General features: G+C 36.1%; 1 protein-coding gene across 2 annotated transcripts in view; it reads left to right on the top strand.

Annotated features, from left to right (window-relative positions):
- LOC102924138 (trifunctional nucleotide phosphoesterase protein YfkN-like) overlaps nt 1–20,570 on the top strand; it is a 43,418-nt gene that overhangs the window by 2,368 nt on the left and 20,480 nt on the right. Inside the window, exons 2-3 of one of the 2 annotated variants that reach the window (XM_076551943.1) lie at nt 12,618–12,728; nt 14,811–14,962. In XM_076551943.1, the coding sequence (XP_076408058.1) occupies nt 12,706–12,728; nt 14,811–14,962 (175 nt within the window). In that variant the 5' untranslated portion in view covers nt 12,618–12,705. The remainder of the gene's footprint in view (nt 1–12,617; nt 12,729–14,810; nt 14,963–20,570) is intronic. The other variant, XM_006982696.4, reaches the window with a different exon arrangement.

Raw genomic sequence — 20,570 nt, 5'->3', positions numbered from 1 at the left:
TATTAATTGGATATTAAGCCTGGTGTGCTGGAGTACATTGAATGCTTGTCTAGGAGTTACAGAAGTAGAATAAATTACTGCAGACTGTCAAAAAGGTGTCTGTGACATGACCCAAGAGGTGTTTGAGGAAAAGGTGGTTTTCAATAGAAGAGATTATAAATCAGAAGCAGAAATCAGTTGGAGACTCTTTGTATAAGTATAATTATAAGTTAATAGCATGGTGGAATAAGAACAGAAAGAACAACTAGATTCAGAAAACGAAATAATGTTTAAGAATTGGTTATTCAGTAGCATGTGAGAGAGTGTGTATGTACCTGTATATACAGGCTAAAAGGAAACATGGGGGGGGGGGGCAGGCAACTAGAAGATAAAGGACCTATAGTTGTTCTATTGCTTAATACTAAGGAGCAAGAGTTTTGAAGTGATCTCTGAAGGTGTAGTTGGTTTGGGGAATTGATGCTAGAAACACTATGTTAAGAAGGTTGATGCCTGTGTAGGTAGAAGTGACTATCAAATACTCGAGTGAATAACATCTCCCAGGTATTCTTTCATTTTCCAATATTTTAGTTCTTTTCCTCCTCTAAAATGTTTTGTACATAGATAGCTCTTCCCTAATTTTGGAAGAAAATCTCATTCTTTAAGTCCTGTGACTTCTTAGCAAAGCTCCTTGGTTATGGTAGTGGTCACTGGGGTAGATAGTTACTAAGTAGCACCTCATAGGTGTAGGCTACCATATACCTATGCTTATAATCTGCCCATATGTGTTCACTGACAAGTGTTTAAGTCCAAGATGCTGTGGGGTGTATAATTGATAACTGTGTGCAAAAGATCATGTCAGAAGTTTTGAAAACATCTGTGATGGTTATTTTCTATTGGTTTTTGCCATTTCTATGGTTATTGCCAGATTGACTGGATTCAGGAACACTCTGGGACATTAATGAAACATATTCGTGAGTGTCTGTGAGGGTTCTTCCAGGGAAATTTAACAGAGAAGGAAGGTTCCCACCGTGAGTGTGAGCAGCACTGTACCATGGGCTGGGGTTCTTGAATTAGTTAAAATGGGAAGAAGGACATACCAAGTTAAGCAATGGCTTTTCCATTTCCCTGCTTCTTGGTTGGCATCATGGACCAACTTGTTACCGCCATTCTTTCTTGGCCAAGATGAGCTATTTCTATGAACTGAAAGTCAAAATAACCCCCCCTTTAAGTTGTGTTTGGACAGATATTTGGTCATAGCAATGAGAAAAGAAACACATTTACATCAGAATAAAAAGTCACTAGGAACTTCATGTTTATTACCACTCTAAGCCCCTGTAATTGTGTGTGGTACAAAGTGGATGGTGAAAAGAAACACTCTGAAGAATGACTATGATAAACGGTATAATCTGAACTGATAGGATGGTCTTGAATGGGGATTTAACAACATGATCTGACTACAGTGGGAGTTGGGTTTTGGTCTTGATTTATTTTGAGTGAACTTTCAAGCGTATTTTAGACTTACATAAAGATGTGAAATACTGCAAAGGATTCACATATTCCCCCCATTATTTACATTAGTGTTGGAGTATTTATTACAATTAATAAACAGAAATGTGTACATTATTAGTCAACATCTGGATTCCACTTAGATACCCTTAGTATGTTCTTAGATTTTCTTTTTGTGTTTTAGGATTCCATGTAGGAGACTGCACTACATTTGGTCTTTTTCATTCCTTAGACTGCTTTTAATTATGGCATTTTCTCTAGATAACTCTTTGTTTTTAATTATCTTGATATTTAAAAAATCACATCTTTGCAGGTCTGCATATTGTCAAAACTGCAGACATTGACTTTTGTTAAATTTCTCCACTCTGAATTATGCTCCCCATCCTTCTTCACCCCCATCATGGCAAAGTAACTTCACAAATTTTTTGGATTATTCCCTGGTGGAAGATATGTCTTTCCTCATTTTATTTATTTCTTTGTTTATTTATTTATATCACTATTGCATTAGTTTTCCAGGATTGACAAAAGTATTGTAAAATGGGTGGCTTAAGTCAGTAAAAGAAAAGGTTTGTCTTGAAGGCCAGCAAATCAAAGGCCTGGCAGAGTTGGTTCTTTTGTGTCTCTCCAGGTTTCTGGTGAGGACAGCAGTCCCTGAAAATATGTATAAATGCATAACTCTAATTTATGGTTCTACTTCACATGGTGATTACTCTCCTCTCCTCCCTCTCCCTTTCCTTTCCCTGCCTTCCCACTCCTCCTGTGCCCTACAAGGATATAAGTCCCTGAATTATGGTCCACTCTGATCATCTCATTTAACTAAGCTTAGTTACATTTCCATTGAGCCTCTTTCCAAATAAGGCCATGCTCATAGGTACAGGGGGTGGAAAGAGTTAAAACTCAACAAAGATGGATTCATGGATTTCATTGCTTTTTGGTAGATTGCCTTTCAGAATTTTGTAAAATACCAAGGGAAAGCCGTGTGTTGGAGGATTTAAAACAGTATGTGTTGGACAGCAGGATGGTATTTGGGAAATGTAATTTTTTTTTTTTATGGATTGTGCAGCTTGATGGAGGCTCTTAGTGACTTTCCTGCAGCATTTCATCTTCTCGTGTTTCTTTTCAAACATACCACCCATATGCCTATCAGCCAGGTTAATGAAAATGCTCGTATTTTGGGGGAAGCTCCGGGGATTACCGAATTCTAATGCCATTGAAATGTTAGTTAATCTCAGATGGACAAGGTCAAGGAACACTAGTGACAGACCTTTGAAGGAGCAATGTATACCCATCTGATTTCTGGACTATTAAGGTGGTGGAGAAACACACACACAAAGAAAAAACCACTGACTGTTCTGTGATTGGCACCTCTGGGAATATATCCATTTAAAATGTTGCTCCTAGAAAGGTTGCTCAAATAATGATTATTTACGTCAGTGACAGCTCTAGATTACTTGAATATAAGATTCCTAAGAGAATATCTGGTTTGAAGAGGTCCTATTTCCTTTGTCCCTTAAATGTTATATTCTGAAGTTCATTGTCGACCCTGTGTTTGCATCTTTGCTTACTGGAGCAGATATGTACTCAGTACTCATGTGGTTCAACAAATACCATTTCTAAGCTGTGGAGTGCCTGGCATATAGTGTTCAATAAAAAACATGTGAATTATTAATGTAACCCATCTAAAACATGCCAAGTACAACACTAAACCCTGTTCTGAGCAGCAGGGGTGTAGTTGGGAATAGCAAAGGAAAAAAAAAAGGCCTTACCCTCAGGGGAGCTTGTGTTTTAGATAGAAAAACAGACTGTAAACAAAAAGGAAATACGTCATATGCTGGATGGTAACAAACACCGTGGAGAAAGATAATGCAGAATAAGGAGAGTAAAAGTGTTGAGAGTTGAAGTTGCGGTGCTTGTCATTTTCAAAGACGTTACTTGAATCAAACCTTACTTGGGCTGGTGAGAGGGCTCAGTGGGTAACAGGACTTGCTGCCAAGCCTGACAACCCGAGTTCATTCCGAGACTGGGGTGATGAAGAAGAGAATCCACTCCTGCAGTAGTCCCTCAGCTGTGCATGTGCCCTGCGGCATGGGCACCCCCATATGGACACACAAATAAAACATAATAAGAATAATAAGGCCCCAAGATCAAGTGATATTTGAGGAGACAGGAGAGAAATGAGGTGTAGTATGAGACATTTGACTGTTTTAGGCTGAGGAAGTCGCAAGAGCAGAGATTAGGAGGTGAAAATATGCACAGTGAGTTTCGTGGACACCAAGTAGCAAAATGGCTAATAGGGTTATGTCCTTAGTTGGCAGGGTCATAGGACTGAGTCTCTGGGGGGTGGGGGAGGGGAGGGGATAACTGTGGTGCAGATCAATGAATGGGCAAGAACAAATTAGACAAAATGTGTGCAGTGTGGGGTACATGCTTGTTTAGTTTTGGGGTTTGAACTATTGCCCTATTGCCTGTGTTGCAGATAAAAATTAGCAGTTTTCAAACCATAGCCTTAGCCCCTTAGAGATTTCCATAAGATCCCTATCTGTGATACCAATAGTCCCAGCCATTTTCCTTGCGGGCTTACTAGTTGTCAGTTGCTTTGTTCATTTTTAGTTTGTTATGTGTGTATAGAGTTTGATAAGTTAATTTGTATGCCTTTGAGATATCACGTTGAAAATCATTTTGCGAAACTGTCTTCCAGAGTTTTGGTATAGTAGCAAAGAAAAATATTCGCAATTTTCTAGAAAGTTTATTGAAATGTTTTTCTAGTTACTAACCTGTGAAAGACCAGATTTTAAAAATAAGTGTCATACAAAGCAGCCTATTCCAGTGAATTGTATGAAACGGGAGATAATATCTCACCATTCTTTGCTTAGCTAGGCATGAGGTTTGTACAAGTATGCCATCTGTGTTTGCAAATATATTCTTTATAAAAATACATGTACTCAGTCTTTGTTGCTTTTTAGTTAGTAGGTTCATATGTTAATTTCTTAGCTTTTAGGGGACTGGGAAAGGGAATCTTGAGATTGAAAATTTGAGACTGTCTCATCTATATTATAATTTTTTGATGCTAATATCAAACTTTGTTTTCATATATCTTTGTTTCTCTAAGACCTAGTAGTATAAAGCAGTTTGTAGATTCATTTGGCTTTAACTACTTTGTCTGTTCTATTTGTGGATCTATAATTTGGATCTAACCTCCTTTTTAGACCTATATTTCCATCTGCCTACTGAGGATATTCACTTTGATGTCTCCTTGAATAGGCCTAAAATCAGCTTACCGGCTTTTTCCTCAAGCAGCTCTTATAACTTTGATCCCTCATTTGATAGAATGACTTTTATTTCAGTGATTTATAAGACCTTTACAATGAATAAAATTGTAGTAATGGTATACATTTATAGACTCAAAATCTTCTACTTTCTTTTATAAAGTTGTTTCTCAAATATGTTTAATTAATTAATTAAATGTATATGGGTGTTTTATCTACACGTATGCTTATGTACCACATGCCAGAAGATGGTGCCAGATGCCCTAGGACTTGAGTTAGGCTGTTGTAAGACACCATGTGGGTGCTAGCAATCAAACCCAAGCCCTTTGAAAGAGCAGCCAGTGCTTTTAACTGCTGAGCCATCTCTCCAGTCTATTTCTCAAACTTTGTATGTATCAGAATTGTCCAAGGAGTTGTTAAACACAGATTTTTTTTTTTTTTGCCTTACCTTAGTGTTTCAGATTATGAAAGTCTCGGGTAGGACATGGGAAAAAATGAATTTCTACTAGACTGCTGCTGCTTCTAGTCTGAAAAAACGTTAGCAAGTGCTGATTCACACCATGTTAACAGGAATGCATGTCAATCATCACATCCACTTGGCAGGTTTTTAAAACTCTGTAGTTTTGCTCCTAAACTTTTTCTTGTTTGTTTACTTCCCCAAACTCAGATCAAATCTTGTGACATTTACTTTTTTTTTCTAGATACAGCTGTCATTTCACAGAATCCTTTGATCTCATATATTGCTTAGTTTTTGTATTTATAGGGTTACTGCCTATGCCTTGTCTTGCATAAGCATATGTATTATTTCCAGTTAAAAAAGGAAGTTATTAACCAAATGTACTGATGTATACAATTTTGATGTCTAGAGTTCTATATGATTTTTAAATAATCAAAATATGAACTATTTCTGGCACATTATAGGACCCTCATTCTCACCCCAATCGCTTACCCTGGCTTTCATCCATCACTCCCAATCATATAGCATGTACTCATTTGTGTGGGCTTTTTTTCCTTCACATATTTGAGATTCACTCAAATTGTTGTATGTAGCAATAATGTGTTATTTTTCTTACTTAATTGTGTTCTAATGTGTGACCTATAATAAAATTTGTTTATTCTAATGTTCAAGGACACTTCAATGGTTTCTAATATTTGTTATTATGAAATCACTATTAGCATTCTTACATAATTCTTTTGGTAGTTAGAAGTAATCATTTTTCTTGAGTGCATGCCCAGAAGTGAAATTTCTGTGTCATATACAGACATATGTGTAGCTTGACTAGGTGCTGCCAAACATTTTCTCAAAATAGTTGTACCAGCTATATATCCGTCAGAGTATATGAAAATGTTGATTATTCTGTTTTCTTGCTGCTCAGCACTATTTTTATCATACTGGTAGGTGTGTAGTAACATACCGTTGTAGGTTTAATTTGTATTTCTTGTTGAGTAATGATATTGAACATTTTCATATAATTATTGGCCAGTTGTATTTATTCTTCAGTTGATGTTCTTTCTATTTTACATTTAGATTTAATTTTTATTTCATTTGAGTCTCACTGAATTGCATAGGCTTATCTCAGTTTTCCTTACTGCTTGGATTACAGTGTGAACCACCATACCCAAGTCCATGGTATTTTTCCCCAACTAAAATTTTGAATTGTCTGTCTTTGTGAAATTGATTTGTAAGGGTTGTTAGCTAGTTTCAGATCCAATTCCACTGTTGAATATATGCCTTCCAGATATTTTATCTAGTCATTGTTTTTTTTTTCCTACTAGTATATTTTGATCAGTGGGAGATTTTAATTTAAACTAAGTTTAGTTGACCAGTTTTTTTTTTTCTTCGTGATTTGTACTTTTGCTGGTCTGCTTAAGAAGTCTTTGCTTCAAAGTCATGAAAATGTCCTTGTATGATTTCTTCTAAATTATTTATTATTTTAGTTTTTAAATTATATCTGTGATTCATATTAATTTTTATTGCATTCATGTATCATGTGTTTGTCCATGTGTGTATGTGTACGTGTGTGTGTGTGTGTACGTGTGTGTGTGTGTGTACGTGTGTGTGTGTGTGTGTGTGTGTGTGTGTGTGTTGTAGGTCAGAGGACAACTTGGGGAAGTAGTTTTTTACCTCCACCATGGAGGTAAAACAATTGAACTCAGATTGTTAGGCTTGGCAGCAAGCACTTTGACCTACTTGCCCCATTATTTTACTAATCCTTAAATGTCGGAATAAGGTCTAAAATGGAGTCATCATGTGAAAGGAATTCTGAATGCTTGTGAGGAAACTCCAAGAAAACAAGACTAGAGTTTTGTGATCTCAGTTTCTTCAAAAACACAGAATTGTTCTTGGAATGTGCTTCACGCCCTTGCCAGGTGCAGGAGTTAAAGAGTGAGTTTACTCTAGATTATTCGTTACAACTGTTTATTGTTGTTTGTTTAAATGCCTCCATGGAAAGAACATGTTTTTGCCCCATGTGGCTTGTCCTTGTGATAATACACTGTACTCATGTGATTCTTCTTAGCCCTCAGAATATAGATTGTCCAATGAATAAAGTTGGCTATTGCATGAGACTCTAGTCCACTTCATTTTTAGGTTCCATTCTCTAAGGTTCTACTACCTTTAGATTAGTAAACACTTAAATTAATTTTCATGTATGATTATGAAAGTATTCATCTTTTAATCTTGTATCACTTGTATAATTACATTAAAACTTATATATTTACATTTAGTGGCATCATTTAGTATATTTATCTAGTTCCATTGAAAAAGATTCCCTTTTTAATACAGAATTGCAGGTATGCATGTTAATTAATCAAGTGACTATGTATGTATGTGTTTGTTTCTGGATTATGCTTCCCCACTAATCTAAGAAAATCCTATACTATATTATTTTCCATAGTTTTATCATAAGTCTTGATGTTTAAAAATGAAAATCTTTTAATTGTTCTTCAGCATTTTATGTCTTCACATAAATTTTATATAGAAATCCATGTGGTTAATTTCTTACCTTAAGGTTTTCTAGACTAAAACATTACATTCCTAGTTTGTATATAATTTCAAAAATATGACTAGATGTTGAAAATTATCTGCACAATTTAAAAAAGAGCTATAGGACATCATAGTTTTTCTCTTTTATCTATATATTAATATAATAAATTTATATTTATGGTTGGCTGTTAAATAATTCTTGTTGTCATTGAATAAATCCTGTTTGTTCATGTGTCTTAATCTTTTTATATGTTACTAAATTTAATTTGTTATATTAAGTTTAAGAATTATGCCTGTATGTTTGTACAGAATATTGGCCTATAATTTCCTTTTAATGTCTTTCAGTTTTTGATGTGAAGATAATGCTGATATAATATGAATTGGAAGATACTGCTTTCTCTCTCTCTGAAAGAGTTTGTATAAGAGTAGCTTTATTTCTTTAAAAATCTTTGAGAGAACATCTAGGATTTAAATTTTTGTTGAAATGTTCTCAAGTATGGTTCAGTTTCTTTAATAGTGATAGGAAAAGTTTTTAAAGAATATTTCATGTCAGTTTTGGTAAGTTGCATTTTTTCAGATTTATTTTCAGAAAAGTATAATATATAGGCTCTGTAGTGGTGCTTCCCTTCTGTTTGGCTGTTGATAACTTATGATTTTTATCAACCAATCTTGCTAGGGTATATCAACTTCGTAAATTTTGCAGTAAATGAAAATGTAGCTTATTTGGCTTTACTTGTATATATTTTTTTTAATTTCTGCTTTATTTCAGTTTAGCTGCCATTTATTTTCTAACTTTCTACAAAATAGAAGCTTGAATGCATCATATAAATATGTCATTTTAAGTGATGTCGCTGGGTCTTTTATTTTCATTCTTTAAAACTGATTTATTGAAACTATCTTGCTGTGTAGCCCTGGCTGACATGAGACTTGTTATTTAAACCAGGCTGGTCTCAGACTCACAGAGGTCTTCTTGATTCTGCCTTCTGAGTACTGGGATTAAAGCCATGTGCTACCACAGCTTGGTTAAAAATTTTTTTTTGAGATTTTATTTGTTTAATTAACTTATTATTTTATGTGTATAGATGTTTTGCCTACATGTATATCTGTATACTGTAAGTGTTTAGCACCTTCAGAAGCTTGAAGAGGCTGTGAGATTCCCTAGAACTGGAGTTACATATGGTTATTAGCCACTTTGTGGGGTCTAGGAACTGAACCTGGGTCCTCTGAAAGAGTAGCCAGTGCTCTTAACTGCTTAGCCATTCTTCCATCTGCTTTTTAATAAAAAAATTATATACAAATATATAAAATAAAATATGGTAATATCTATCTTTCATTTTCTCCCTCCACCTCTACCCATCCATCAACATGTCCCCTCCCAACTTTGTCTTTTTAAAACATCTTTTTTCTTCTTTTTGAAATGGCCTTTTTTCTTTAATTGTACATACATAAAACTGATATGTATGTATGTTCTTAAATATATAAATATAGCCAGTTATTTATGTTTTCAGGACTGACCACTTGGTGATGGATAACAAATTCAAAAGTGCTCAATAAAATAATTGTAAACCCAATAGACAGACATCAGACAGATTATTCACAATGACCAAGTTGGCTTTATCTCTGAGATGCAGGGATGGTTCAACATATGCAAGTCAATAAATGTAATAAATGGTATAGACGGGCTTACTTAAAAAAATCACATGTCATCTCAATAGATGCAGAAAATGCCTTTAAACAACAACAACAACAACATGAATTTATGATAAAGTCCACGAGAAAGTAGGACTAGGAGGAACATACCTTAACATATTAGAAGCTATATCTGGGAAGACAACAGTCAGCATCATAAGTGGAGAAAAACTTGCAACAATCACACCAAAATCAGGAATGAGACAGGGCTGTCCATTATTACCAATTTTTTCCAATGGTGTGTTTGAAGCACTATTTGGAACAATAAGGCAAGAGAAGGAAATTAAAGGGATACAAATAGGGAAGAAAATTAACCTATTCCTATTTACAGATGGCATGATAGTATGCATAAAAGATCCTAAAAATTGTGCCAGAAAACTAGAAATGATAAATTCAGCAACATGGCAGGAAACAGAATCAACTTGCACAAATCAATAGCTTTTCTATACACTACCAACAAACGTACAGAGAAGGAAATCATGGACACACTCCTATTAATAAGAACCTCAACAAAAATAATTTGTAATAAGCCTAACCCAATGAGGCAAAAGACCTCTACAATCAAATCTTAAACCCCTGAAGAAAAAAATAAAGACACTAGAAAATGGAAAGGCATCTCATGCTCATGGGTTGGTAGAATAATATTGTGAAAATGATCATGCTACAAAAAGCCATTTACAGATTCTGTACAATCCCAATTAAAACCCCATCTCAGTTTTCATGGAAATAGATACTGTCCTAAAATTCATATGGAACCACAAAAGACCCTGCAGAGCCAAAACAATCTGGGACAAAAACAACAGTGTCACCATTCCAGATCTCAAGATAAATTATGAAGCCATAGTAATAAAAATAATATGATACTGGCAGAGAAGCAGAAAGCACTTCCTCTAAATTCAGGACTGAGTTGATACGCATAACAGCTATGTCATGTCCAGATACAGCCTTTCACAGAGGGCCTCTCTCATGGCTGATCATTGCCCAAAGGCCCTGATGTTAACAATCACTTGTACCCCCCAGTCTCGGTCTCTTACGTTCTTTATGCTTGCATCCCCGGTACGAAACCAAGTTGATTATGGTATCTATTGCTTCTTTAATGTGCTGTTGAACTAGACCTGCAGGTAATTTGAATTCTTTTTCATCTGTAGTTATCAGGAAAATTTTAGTGTATGCCTTTCTGTTTCTGTGGACTTCCTAGGTTTTGGTAGGCGACACTGGCTTTGTGGAGTAAAGCTCACAAGAATTCACTTAATATTTGGTAGAAGAATTTGAGGAGCTCTCGACATTCTTCTTTAAATGTCTGACAGAATTCAGCAGTCTATCCACCCTGTCCTTGGTTTTTGGTTTTATGTTTTAGATAAACTTGATCACTGCCATTGGTCTCACTGCTCACTATAGATCTGTCTTGCTTCTGCCTGCTTGGCTTGACTTCAGTAGGTCATCTACGTCTAAAAAAATTATCCATTTCCTCTAGGTTTTCCAATTTCTTTGAGCATGTCTTCATCACAGTCCCCAGTGATTTCTATATTTCGGTGGTATCTGTTGTAAATCCCCTCTTTCATCTCTGGTTTTATTAATTTGGATCCTCCATACTCTTTTCACTGGAGGCTTGACCTTTTTGTTCTTAAAGACCCTACTTTGTCTCACCTGTCCTTTGTAGTCTTGATATCTTCAGCAACCTCTCCACCACTCCAAAGTGCATCATTCAGTGCATAGTGTTTTTGACTTTTCTTGCTACTGATTTCTAATTTAATTTTGATATGATACAAGGGATTATTTTTTTTTGATTTGTTAAGACTTGCTTTATGGCATAAAATGTTATTTATTTTAGAGAGTTCCATGGGCTGTTGGTAAGAATCTGTAATAGTTGGAGGGTTCTATAGATACCTCTTATGTCCCTTTGATTTGTGATGAGGTTTTAACTCTGTAGTTTTTATTTCACTTTTAATACATTGTGTGTGTGGTTGTGTTCATGTATGCACATGTGTGTGTGGGTGGATGTATGCATCCATGCATGCCAGAGGTAGAGTTGCTGTCATTTTTGACCACTCGCCACCTCAGTTTTTCAGACAGTGTCTCTTACTAAACATTTCAGCTGTCCTGTCATTCAGACTGCCTGGCCAGCCAACTCCCAGGATCACCATTTCTGTACCTCCAGTTCTGGGGTTACAGATGTATACTGCCATGCTTGGCTTTCAGTGGGTGCTAGGGAACCCAACTAAGGTCAAGTGCAGCAAGCACTTTACCCACTGAGTTATCTCCTCACCCTCTTTATTTTATTTGTGTCTGGATGATCTATAAATGGGAGTAAACATTGAAGTCATTTACCATACTGTATCTGGATCTGTCCATTTCTATCCAGTAGTGTTTGTTTTATAAAATCAGTTAGAGCAACACTCAGTGCATAACATGTTTATAATTGTTATATCTCCTTGATGTATTCAGAGTTCCCCTTATTGATGGATGAGTAGTGACCGTATTTAGTCCTTTTGACTAAGTCTGGCTCACAGTCTGCTTTGCCAGATCCCAATGGTGCTCCCCTTACCTGCTTTAGATTCTATTTATCGGAATATTGTTTTCTCGCCTTTCACTGTCACTCTCTTTCCGTGTTTTGCCTATGAAAGGCATTTCTTTGTAGACAAGAAATGGTTGGTTGTATCTTATTTTAAACTTACTGGTACAGTCGGAATCTTACCTGGAGAGAGTTAAGACTGATAATATTTAATATTGGTAAATAACTAGTAACTTTATCTTTCATCTCAAAGATTTCGTAATTTACTGAGATAATAATTTTATTCTTTCCACTTATTTATCTTCTTCCTTATATGATATATTCTGTTTCACGATCTCATGGTTGTGGTATATCTTTCTTCTCTTCTGTGTCTAGGATTTTTTTTTTGGGAATGCTGTGCAGTCCAGGCTTAGGGTTCACGGATTATTTTAGTTTATGTCTATTGTGGAAGTTCTTTATTTCTCCTTCAGTATTAAAGGATATTTTTAATACAGTAACCTTTGTAGGTAGTTATTTTATTTTAGAGTTTGAAATACCACAGCCCATGATTTCTTGGTCTTTAATGTTTCTTCTGATTGATCTGTTGGTATTCTGATTGGTTTGTGAATTTGTAAGAAACTTGGCCCTTCCGTTTTAAGCTTTTAATATCATTTCTTTGTTCTGTACTTTTGGCACTTAGGTATGATAGCACATGGAACACTTCTGTTCTGAGCCTGCCTGTTTTCCTCGTGTACTTGAGTGTCCATTTGATTACCTAGAGCTGGAAAATGTTCTGTTCTGATTTCATCCAGTAAGTTTTTTAGCATTTACTCTCTATTTTATGACCATTTCTAACATTACATATTTTTGTTTGGTCTCTTAATTTCTCCTAAATGTAGGAAACCTTTAACTTATCCTCATTCTGATTTTAATTTTGTCCTATGTCTTTGTTGAATTTCTTATGCAAGTTGTTGAGTAGCTCATCTAACTTGTTGATGTTCTCAGCTCTTCTTCCTCTTCTTCTTCTTCTTTTTTTAAAATAGACTTGTTTGCTTTACCAGCTTATTTTAATCCTCATTGAGGCCAGTTATCATTTTTAAAACTAGGCTTTTGGATTCTTTGGTGCATTAGTCATTATTCTATGTTTGGATTCAGTTAATTGAAGAACTGAGATATTTTGGAAGAGTCATGTTGCTGCTTTGCCATATTTCTTGTGTTCTGAAGTAGTAATTTGTACATCTTTTGGAATGACTATCTCCTCCAGCTTTCTGTGAAGGGCTCAGTCTTGAGTACTGCTCAGGAGAAAACAAGCTGCCATAACAATAATGCTGAAACAAAGCAGATATAGAAACAGGACTAATTAAAACCAACTGCTATACCATCAATAACTGCAGAAAATAAAATTGCAAGAATACTATAAAATAAACTATGAAGTTAAAAATTAGGGAAAATGAATGAAATAAAGATGGGACAAAAACAGGACAAAGGAAAGTATGGTTAAGTAAAAAAGGAGGGAAAAAGAGAGTAATGTGACAGAGGAAAAGAGGAAGTGACAAACTGGAAAAAACCTGTAAGTTAGGTCACACCAAGAAGAGAGAAGACAAAACAAAAAACCAACTACAACTGAAAGTCAAGGGAACATAGAAGAGTAGAAGAGACTGTAGGGGGCTGAGAGGATTTGCTTAATATCAGACACTTAGTTAGAAGGCTGCAAAGAAGCATTATTGTACACCAGACTTAATGCAGTAAATTTACATAAAACAACTTAGTTCAACCTCATACATGTCCTTTCTTGATGCTCACAGAGCATCATTTTCTTGTATTTAAGAAATGGTTTCCCCTTTCCTGGGAGATCCAAGTGTCCCCCCTTGAGCCCTCCACGTTACCTAGGCTCTCTGGATCTGTGGATTGTAGCATGGTTATCCTTTACTTTACAGCTAATATATTCACTTATGAGTGAGTACAGACCATGTTTGTCTTTCTGGGTCTGGATTATCTCACCCAGCGTGGTTTTTTTTTTTGTTTTTTTGTTTGTTTGTTTGTTTTTTTGTAGTTCCATCCATTTGTCTGTTAATTTCATCATGTCATTTTCTCTGCCTACAAGATGTGCTAGGATAAAGGTGGCACAGAAATTGTGAGAATGGTCAACCAATGACTGGTTCAGCCTGAGACCCATGCCAGGAGAGGGTGCTCACCCTTGACATTGTTTGGAGCACCAGGACCCAGAGGATGGATAGTTCAGAGACCTAGGATAGAACCCAATGCAGCTAGCAAAAAAAAATCACTGTAATGATTCCTAATGATATTCTGCTGTACTCATAGACTGGTGCCTAGTCCAGTTGTCATCAGAGAGGCTTTACCCAGCAAACTGATGCAAACAAATGCAGACCCACAGCCAAACATTAGGAGTTCAGGGAATCCTGTGGAAGAGGAGGAGAAAGGATTGTAGGAGCCAGAAGGGTCAAGGACACCCCATGAAAATTCACAGAATCAACTCACTGAGACTCACAGAGACTGAACTGATAACCAGGGAACCTGCATGTTACTCTTGTGTAGCTTGTTTTTTCATGTGGGATTCCTAACTGTGGGTGCAGGGGCTGTCTCTGACTCTTTTGCTGACTGTTGGGACCCTATTCCTCATACTTGGTTGCCTTGACCAGCCTTAATACAAGGAGAGGTGCCTAGTCTTAGTGCAGCCTGGCTTATTTTTTTCAGAATGCAAATGTGCTAGTAAGATGTGTTGGCTATGGAAAGTGATCTTATTAAAAACATCTTTCTGGGCTTTCATATATTAGTTTTTCTGATTTTAAGGAAAAGTCATATTGCTATTTAAGACATTTCCTTTGTGTTTCATAAAGGCATTCAATGATAACACAGGATACTGTTCCCTTAGGTTTGCCACAGCTGTGAAAAAGTTCAGCCTCCTGAATCCACTCTTGATTTTCAGTGGTGACTGCTTAAATCCTTCAGTTCTAAGTACAATAACAAAAGGAAAGCATATGATTTCTATATTAAATGAATTGGGAGTACATTTTGCAGTTTTTGGTAAGTCATACTTTTTATCATATGTTTATAAAGCAATTTACATAAAACTAGAATATTTGATTTAAAATAATAATAGTCAAATAATTCTATTTATCAGCTATAGGTAACTCAGAAGCAATTATCAGGATTGTACAATGAACTTGAAAATTTGTACTCAACTAAACTTCATATAGTACTCAACTTGACTTCATATAGTAAGGTTTTTAGTTATGCCTGTGCAAAAGTAAGACATGTCAAAAGTAAGAGGAATTAAGACCATGGCTTTGAAGTTACCTGAGCCTGGGTCTGAACTGTGGTTCTCTAACATTGTCGTTGAGTGATGAAAAAGAAAGTGACTTCTGGGTTTAGTGGTTTACTCCTGTAATCCCATGACTCAGGAGGCTGAGGCAGGAGGATCACTCTAAGTCTGAGGCCAGTTGGGGCTACATAGTTGAGTTCCTAGTCATTCTGGGTTGTGGAGTGAGTCCCTATCTCACTACCACATACCCCCAAAGGCCCCCAAATTAAAAACAGCATGGCAACAATATTAACAAAATGAAGTGACTGATCTCTGAGTTGTTTTGTGATATAAAATTGGGAAAATAATGGCATACCATCCCAGAACATCTGTGAAGGCTGAAGAAGATAGTAACCATGTGCATGAGGCCCACAGTAAGCATTTTAGCTGTTTCGTTCTTAAGATAGACAGATCCTAGGTATTTTAGTTAGGGTTTCTATTGCTGTGAAGAGACACCATGACCACGGTGACTCTTATAAAGGAAAAAAATTGGGGTGGCGGCTCACTTATAGTTCGGAGATTCATTCTATTATCATCATGGTGGGGAGCATGGTGTTATGCAGGCAGACATGGTACTGAGAAGAAGCTGAAGTAGAGAAGTCCTACGTTTTGCAGGCAATAGGAAGTCACCTGAGACACTGGGCAGTATCCTGAGCATAGGAAACCTCAAAGCTCACCTCTACACTTCCTTTAACAAGGCCATACCCACTCTAACAAAGCCACACCTCCTAATAGTGCCACTCCCTGTGAGCTTATGGGGGCCAATTACATTCAAACTACTATACTAGGTAAGGAAAACAAGGTGTTCTGTTAGTAAAGTGTGAGGGTGTCTCACTTTACAATATAATATTGGCCATTTGATAATATTTTGGACATTAGTTGCTCATGCTCGCAAGATAATTAAAGAGTTGAAACTTACGGGATTCTGTCTATATATCTAACTACCATCCCATTTGGGGGATATTCAGTAGATATAGTGATTCTATTTGGATGTTTGGATAGTAGAAGAGAACTTTTTCTTTTGTATGTGAGTTTTTCTAGATTTTATACAGTGAATCATGGAAATTATTGATTCACAGCTTTTAAGCACCCCCCCCACTGGTTTGTCACACTGTAACATTTTTAACTTTTAAAAGTAAAGAATGCATTATGAACATTTTCTCATGTCTTTTTATCATAATAAATTTGTCATTTTACCATTTAAATGTTCAGTTCAGGGTCACTAATGTAATTCATTTACATTGCTGTGAATGAGATTTTAATTTTGTAACATCAGTAGTTACAAAGTGTTCTATTTAATGGATATTGCTTTATTTAACACATTTATTATTATATGTTTAGGTGGTTTCAATTAGTTTTTTTTACAGTAAAACTATGAGTGTGGAGAGGTTGACCTAGGAATTAGAACATTTTAGGTGGGTATATTGTGGATATTTATTGTGAACTACACCACACATTCTAACTTTTTCTCATTACTTTGTTAGAAAATAAGGAACTGTTGATAAAAAATTACAGCAGCGCCCTTTAACTGAGGACTATGGAGATTTCCTGGTTATGGTTTAACATGTAATGTCCTCTCCAGGCTCATGTATCTAAGTGCTTAGTTACTAGCTGCTGGTGGTATTTTGGAAGGTTCTGGAACCTTTTGTATGTCTTGCCACTCTTGATTCTCGAAAGAACCCTCTGCATCCTGATTGACTGTTTCTGCCATCACAGCTGGAACCCTGGCTGCAGTTTCTCGCCTGCTATTAAATTATGAACCAATAAATCAGTTGATTTGCCACTCTGTTTAGAGCAAAAAATCCTCCATTTGGTTGACTTCACATTTTCTTTTGAGTTTCTTCTCCCTTTCAACTCTACTGCAAGTGGGTTTCTGTTCTAAGAAAGTGAGAAGAAGTGGCCAATACCTGTTGGTTATATTAGACTTATCAGTTTTGCTCTTATATTGCATTTTTGTCATTTTGACATTTTAAAAGTCTTTTAAAGTAATTTAATGCAATTTCAGAAGTACAAAAATATGTAAAGAAATAGAAAGTAATCATAATGCCATTTATTGTAGTTTCTTTCTGTTGCTGTAATAAAATATTGACCAAAAGCAACATGGAGAGGAAAGGATTTACTTGTTTATACTTCCAGGTTACAGTCCATCATTGGGGGGAAGACATGGCAGGAACTCAGACAGGAATATGGAGCAGAGATGATGGAGAAACACTGCATTCTGGCTTTCTCACAGACTCATTATTTAGCTAACTTTGTTATACAACCGAAGACCCAGGGAATGGTGCTTCCCATGGTGGGCTGGATCCTTCTAGGGAACGGTGCTTCCCACAGTAGGCTGGATCCTTCTGTATTGATTAGCAATGAAAACAGTTCCCCACAGTCGTGCCTACCAGCCAATCTGATCTTCACAATCCCTCAGTTGGACTTTGAGACTCTCTTCTTAGGTGACATTAGGCTGTGACAAGTTGATAATTAAAACTAAATCAGACATCATCATTTAGGTTCACCTCTTGTGTTATTTCTTTCTCATTTCTTCCATGTACATTTCTTTATGTAGTTGGGATCACATAGTGACTATACCACTTTGTGTTCTGCTTTTTCTTGATCATTCTATAAAGCAATTCCCTTAGTATGTGAGTTTTATTCTTACACAAAATAGATTAGACATTCGTGTGAGAAATTTAGGGATAGTATAATAAAAAGACTTTAAAGATATGGGGGAAAGAAGAAAATACTTAAGAGGGGAATAAGATAGCTTTGAGCAGTTAAAAAGTGACTACTTTAAACTGAGATGTGCTATAAATTCCATATAGAGACTGGAATTTTAATACAGTATGAAAACAAGAATGTAAATTTCTTTTCGAAATGTGGTTCTATAAATATTAAAGTTATATGTGTTTCTGTATACTATTTCTATTAGCATTATTATGAGGATGGTGTAATGAGGCCTGAAAAGGTAAGGGAGGAATCCCATGGGAAGGTCAGCTGGTAGGATGGATACATGGTTTTCAGCACAGCACACAGCCAATCTACAATGACCTTTAAGAAGGGAGGAATCTGAATAATAAATACCTTTACCTTCTCCTTCATAACAACCAGTTCTCTTGCTTCCTGCCTATATGTACCATTGGCTTAGCCCAACAGGAAGCCAGCAGAACGAGTCAGCTAATGCAGTCCACTGAACTTGAAATATCCAAAGCCAGAGCAGCACAGACAAAGATGAGAGTGAGCTGGGGGGGAGGTCTACAAGGGTGCTTGGCAGACTATCTCATTAAAATGCGCCATAATAAAGTTAGGATATTTATAAATATGTGTTCAGATGATACAGTCATCAGGCTTAGTAACCAAAACATTTCATTGTAGAGCCAAACATTTTTTCTGTGTGTGGCCCTTTTCTGCCTGGTTCCCATACCCCTTAGTAATCTTAACTTTCTAGGGTTTTATCCAAAGTTATGTTGTATGTCCAAACAAATATGAATGTTGGTCATTGTTTCTTTCATTTCTTCCTGTTTCATCACCATCTCACCTTACATTTTTAAGAAAATCAGTTTACTTTGTTGAAATGGAGCAGGTTGTATTCATACATTTAGGAAAAAATATACATGAATATATGTATATACATATATGTATACATATATATTCCTAATATATATAACAATAACTAGAAAGAGACCATGAACTTGAGAGAGAACAAGGGAGTACATGGGAGGGTTTGCAAAGAAGAAAGGGAAGGGGAAATGATGGAATTATAATCTCAAAAGATAAAAAACTATATTAAAAGTTTTGAGTCTATTGCTCCTGGACTGGAAGTTTTGCTGCTTTTAAGAATATTCCTTTTGTTGGGGATGGAGGACACCAGGAGAAGAGGGCCCTCTGAGTCAACTCAGCAAGGCCCATATGAACTCAGAGACTATAGCAACCGGTAAGGACCTACAAGGGTGTGCACCAGGTTTTCTGTGTATATATCACAGCTATTAGCTTAGGGTTTTTTGTTGTTGTTGTTTTTTTTTTTTTTAAATGAAACTCCTATGTGAACAAGTGGGTCTCTGATTCTTGTGCCTGCTCTCGGGACTCTTTTTCTTCTGTTGGTTTGCCTTGTCCCACTTCGCTATGATGGCTTTTGCTTTATCTTATTATATTTTATCTTGTCATATTTGTTATCTCTTGGAAGCCTGTTTTTTTTTTTTTTGATTTTTTTTTTTTTAATGAGAGACAGAAAGGAAGTGGATCTGGAGTGGAGGAGAGATGGAGAGTAGAGGGAGGGGAAACTATAGTCAGGGCATATTGTATGAGAAAAGAATCTATTTTTCAATGAAAGGGAAAAATAAAGAACCTTTCTTTTTTGGTCTGTAGCATACTGTGTGTGACTCAGGGCAAGCTGATGATGGGGAGTTGTGGTTGGACCTGTTTTCTGGCTTGTGAGTTCCCAGGAAACTGAGTCATCCTCTGGGAAGCTAAAAGTATTTGTCATCACAGCATGTGTCTGTGGTCTGATGTGGTTTGTCCAAGCACCTATCACAGCATGTGTCTGTGGACTGATGCGGGTTTGTCTTCTTGTAGCAGGTTGCTCCAGAGTTGGCTTTGGTCTCATCCTCCTTTGGTCCAGTCAGATGTAGTTCTGGGTTTTAATGGCTACACAGAGGAATAAACTTCCGAGGTACAAATGGAAGAGTTGATCAAGTGTTTAGGAGCCTGGTCAGCTTATAAGAAATACTTTTAAAAGAAACCTCCAGGGTCTGGAGAGATGGCTTAACAGCTAAACATGTTCTGCACAAATGTGAGGACCAGAGTTCGGATCCCAGAACCCATGTAGCAAGTCTATAGCTCAGCCTCAGGTATCATGCACCCTCTTCTGGCCTTTGGGGTGCAAACATACATATACACATGCATAAATGAAATTAAAAAACCAAACAAAAGTAAGCAAAACAGAAAACAAACAGGTGAAAGCAGCTACTATCTTTTAAAAATGTAGCTAAAGTCATATTCATGAATCTCAGTTATGACCTTGGTATATGAATTCATGATGGCTGAATACTGATGTGTAGTCTTTAGCTTCATTATTAGTCTAATGTACAAATTAAAGGTAAAACAATTACATGCTAAATCTAGTTAGTTTTAGTGTTCTCATCATACAAGCCAAGTGTTTTTAATGCATATTTTGAGTAAAAATTACTATGTGTTTTATTTTTAAATTAGTATTTTAATTGGTGTTATTACTTACAAATATGAGTATGTGATGTTATAATTATACAATGAGGCATAAATTTACAATCTAGAATAAAAGTTAAAATGAACTGATGTATTCTTTACTTCACTCAGTACTTTTGGTGA

This window comes from Peromyscus maniculatus, chromosome 15 (assembly GCF_049852395.1).
Source record: "Peromyscus maniculatus bairdii isolate BWxNUB_F1_BW_parent chromosome 15, HU_Pman_BW_mat_3.1, whole genome shotgun sequence".
Lineage (NCBI taxonomy): Eukaryota > Metazoa > Chordata > Mammalia > Rodentia > Cricetidae > Peromyscus > Peromyscus maniculatus.
This window is presented reverse-complemented; position numbering and strand designations above follow the sequence as displayed.